This window comes from Cystoisospora suis, assembly GCF_002600585.1.
Source record: "Cystoisospora suis strain Wien I chromosome Unknown contig_565, whole genome shotgun sequence".
Taxonomy (NCBI): domain Eukaryota; phylum Apicomplexa; class Conoidasida; order Eucoccidiorida; family Sarcocystidae; genus Cystoisospora; species Cystoisospora suis.
The window spans coordinates 6,341-10,835 of NW_027153366.1; the positions used below are offsets into that span (position 1 = coordinate 6,341).

General features: G+C 46.4%; 1 protein-coding gene across 1 annotated transcript in view; it reads left to right on the plus strand.

Annotated features, from left to right (window-relative positions):
• Positions 1-1,208, plus strand: part of CSUI_001439 (ercc4 domain-containing protein) — a gene marked incomplete at its 5' end in the record, with an annotated part of 6,296 nt that extends 5,088 nt beyond the window's left edge. The window contains 2 exons of the mRNA XM_068061645.1: positions 352-683; positions 917-1,208. Coding sequence (XP_067926379.1) covers positions 352-406 — 55 coding nt within the window. The remainder of the gene's footprint in view (positions 1-351; positions 684-916) is intronic.
• Positions 1,209-4,495: the final 3,287 nt, after the last annotated feature.

Sequence of the window (4,495 nt, forward strand, 5' to 3'; positions counted from 1 at the left end):
ATAGACATACATACATATATACTACAGATGATGACCTAGCTAAAACTGCGAGGATCTCATATCCATGAAAGTCACCCAGAGGCCTTTCTTCTGCCTAGTTTTTTCCTGAATAGAAAGAGAGAGAGAGAGATAAAGAAGGAGAAACACCTCTTCTTATTTCCTTGACGTTTGAACTAACAAGCAACTCATGACTTTCTTGATATGAAGTATATTTCTCTTTCCCGATCATGAAAAAGACGAGGCGATCTAACGAACTATCTTCTCCATAGACAATCGATCATTTTGTTCACTTAGTCGGTATTGAGTAAGCTTCTTCTTCTTGCAACGGGGCCTATGTGCGGTGTTTCTCAGGGATGATGGACACCACCTCTATTCGTTTCTCAACGCTCCTATCAATTTTGACTAAGATCTTTCTTCTCCTTTGACGGGAGTGTTGACAGCAGTAGTAGTAGGAGGTGTAGGAGGGGTTATTGGGGGTCTGAGAAGGAATCTCGGGCTGACTTGAAGTCATGGACAGACATGTGAAGAACGAGGCTTGTATTTCAACCAAGACGGATAGGAAGGGTGAAATGCAAGGAAAGAATTGCGATGTGGGATACTAAAGAGAAAGAAGAAGATGGCAGGCGCTGATTCTTATGAACTCCTATGAAAGAGACTGAAAGCGTTCGAAGAGAAGGAAGAAAGTAAGTTCTTTCTTCTACCATTCACGTCCTCAGTCAAACACTCTGATAAGGAGGAGATGTGTCTGCTATGTGAGATGAAATGAGAAGAAGATTGGCGAGGGTCGTTAAGTTTTAGAGACTATCTAGATGCGTCAAACGAGTAGTGAATGGCTTGGTTAGACCGAAACCGGTAGCAGAGCGAAATCTGTTTGCGTGAAACAGTCGATCGATGTGTGTCTTTGCTGTGTGTACAGGAAGAAGAGTGAAGAAGATGAATGTGGTAAGTGGGAGAAAGTAGAGAGGGATGCTAGAAAAGAAGAGCAAGAAGAAGAAGAAATAGTAGTAATAGTAGTACAACAAAAAGGTTGGGTGACCCCCTACATGCACCTCGAGACGAAGAGAAGGCTCTTCTTTTCTAGCATCCCTCTCTACTTTCTCCCACTTACCACATTCGATCGAGTGAGAAAGGCCTCTACTTTCAAACTATCAGTATGTACTTGTGACTCCCGTTTCATGCTATAAGATCTGACATCATAATTCTTCTCTTTACGCGAATGAGGTCTCTTTTTACATACATAGAAAGGAAACAAGCGGTTTTACCAGCGGTCACGGAGGCGGCGGCTCTATCCAGAAGGCACTCATCACGCACGCAATGGTCTCTTTCACAAAAAACTTCAATCGCCAGACACATGCTTCCGTCAATTACGAATCTCCCATCGGTTCGCTTTTTGAAATCTTGGAAAGATACTTTAGACCGCAGAAAAAAAAAGACGGTGAAGCTACGGCTGTTTCTCGACGGATGGCGTCTTTCGCTTTTTTTGTCAAGAGAGAGAGAGACTTTGGAGACTGAAGAATCAGTCCACTAGTGACTGGAGATTTACCTACTCTAGTCATATAGTAGTGCCTGGTTGAAGTTGAGATGCCGAACAACGACCCGAAGAAAGTTTAGCAGTTTGGTTAGTTCCAAAACACATCTGTCCATTCATCCATCCCGTCTGTTCGGCGGAAGGAAGACGGGCCGCTGCTTTTCTTCTGCCGATCAAAGCAGATGTTGTAGCAGGTGCAGTAAGAAGGAGTAATACTTTTGTTGTTAGGTTTTGTAGACGCTTTTAGTGAGATGTGGGTAGAAAAAAGAGAAGGAAGCAGGCAGACGAATGAGGAAGGGCGATGATCTTGGGTCTCTGTCTCTCGACTCGCTGCTACAGCACAGTCTAACACGGTGTTGTTGTTGTTGCCTGTGCGTGGTAGCACGCAGGGAAGAGACAGGGTAGAATGAAACCAGATAAGGAACCTTAGGGTGACGGGAAGATCTTACTTTGTGTGTTCTGTTGGTACTAACTAGCCCGAGGTCAACTGACACTCTCATTGCTGGTACTGGGCTAAGTAGGATCAATCAGATCAGCGCGCCCAATTCAGAAAACAGCCTCCGTAATCAAGAAAAGAGAATTCATTATGCCATGAGGGAGCCTGGGTAGTTCAATCGGATATAAAGCCAGGAGCGCCCGCATCTGTCGCACCATCAATGCCATGTAGCAGAACCAGTCGGTCAGCTTCACAAAACAGCAGCGCAGAATGAGTGTGGAACTCTGTTACTTTAGAAAATCACTTCACTTCTTCATTTGAGGAGAGGCAGGACGTATTTTTCCGACGACGGAGAGGTGTCTCTTCGAAGTCACGCAAAGAAAATCACCTTGCGGTTGGACACGAAAACGTCGACGTTACAAGCAGGGTATCTCGCCGCTTTCTCTTTTTATAGCAGAATGAAGCATTGAGGTGCTTAGCTGTCTTATGTGTCCTGCCGATCTGATGTGTGTTGCCTGTGTGTATGAGCACATCGTGAAGTTCGAAAAGAGAATCCTATAGGGAGTTCTATGTGTCCTTTAGGTAGTATCTTCCTTGTGTCGAAGGCAGTGGTACATAGGTATGATGCGATCAAAATCATCGCACAAAAGACGTCGCAAAAACCCAGTGGCAGTGCCACGGAGGTTCGTCTACGTATTCAAAAGTTCTCCAATGAATTTCCTTTTTAGACGAGATGCTGGACGTCAGACTGGCTTGCTGAAGCCTCTTGCCATACGGAAAAGCTTTCGCCCTTCATACGTGACGGCGGGAGCTGATTAACGGCGGTCTCTCTGGCAAAGGTCGTCCTGCCCTAACGAGATGTCTTCCAAATGACGGTCGTAGTCTAATCACGCCAGTATCCTCCTAGTAGCTGGGGTTCTGCTGTTATTTAGCGGCGGGTGCATACCCAGTAGGGCGCACGCTTGTCCTTCGCACAGAAGTCTTTCACAGAGAGAATCTCTCGGCTTCCATACGCGCCTGAGTGGAGTCGTACCACCTACCTCACACCTCTTCTGGGGTCTAGGCTGAAAAGTAAGTGCCAGTGGCTGTCTGAACAGGTGACGACACCATATAAAACTCCTCTTGGCAAAACGCAACGGCGGCAGGATCGTTCCCTGGGGATTTGTCCCGCTTGCTTACTGGATGGTCCACTCCATCTCGTTCATGAAATGACGGAAGGGCATAAAAGAGTCAAGAATTGTGAAAAGCAATCAAGTACACACCAACGAAACAAAGGAAGAAGCTTTCTGAACGTAGTAAGCCCCGTGAGTAGAAGCAAGCGGTGCCGGGAAACGATCCTGCATGCTCGCTACCTCTTCATCTAGGCCGTCCTCTATCTAGTTTAAGGAAGAACGCTACTACGATCACATGCCGGCATGACTGCAGCTGGTGTGACAAAAACAACCCGAGGGCGCTGCTTTCTCTTTTCTACGATCTTCTCGTTGTTGCTAACCTTGACTTTGTTGTATGCTTCAATCTCACTCACGCTTCGCTTCGATTTCCTGGTTTCCGAAGCGAAACTCCACGGTAGAGAAATTCTGACTCTCCGACTATTCGAAAGGAAAAAGCCGTGCCAGCTACCGATCTGCTGTCATTTCGGACACGACTGCTGCAAGGATTGTTCTTCTTTTCCATCTTAGTAAGCTACTTTGAGCTGAGGCCGTCTCTTCTCGTTGTTGTGAGTGTCCATTCTTACACTTTTCTTCTGTCTGACTTACGCCCGGGCCGTGGAACTTTCTATGGACTGCTTCCCGGTGCTTTGTGAACCCAGAAGCCGAGGTCTCTGTTCTGTTTCACTGAGATCAGAATAGAGGGTAAGAGGATGTGTATGAAGGAATGATTCTCATCATTCGTCTTAGTCGATTCGCATGGCATCTCGCTTTTCCTTGGAGGATGTGTGTCACTCCTGGGGAAGAAACTCTATAGGGGGGGAAAGCTACGGTACCAAGCGGCAAGCAGTGATCAAAAGTCTACTTAGGTTCGACGCTTTCTTTCTTTTTCCTTTTTGGATGCCACTTCCTCAAAAGAAAGGGCGACATCAACAGCAGTTTGGTCCTTCCTTCTCTTCCAACTAAGCTCTTACACATCCAACCACGAAGCTACAGAAGGCTATACATAGAACGAAACGAACGGACCCCGTGTGTCGGGTGTACGTACACCTTTCTCTTGCTGCTGTTTGTCCCGGGGGAGGTCCCTTTAGTAGAGAGACATATCTCTTTCTCGAACCTCCTCTCCTTTCCGTGCCATCTTAGGAAGGAAGGACTTCTATTCATCAAAGAAGAAGACCAGTGTATCTACTTCATACATTCAGCCCCTCTACTCACTTCATCCTTTCTCCCTGCTGGCGTTTGCTCCTACCATCCTATTGAAGAGGTGCTTGCGTCTCTCGAGAATAGTTTTCCTCGCTCACCTGTCCTTCTACTTTCTCTGTTTCTCTCTCTTTACTCTTCATGCGAGTGCTTCTCTTTCACCTTTCCTTTTCCGATGTGCGT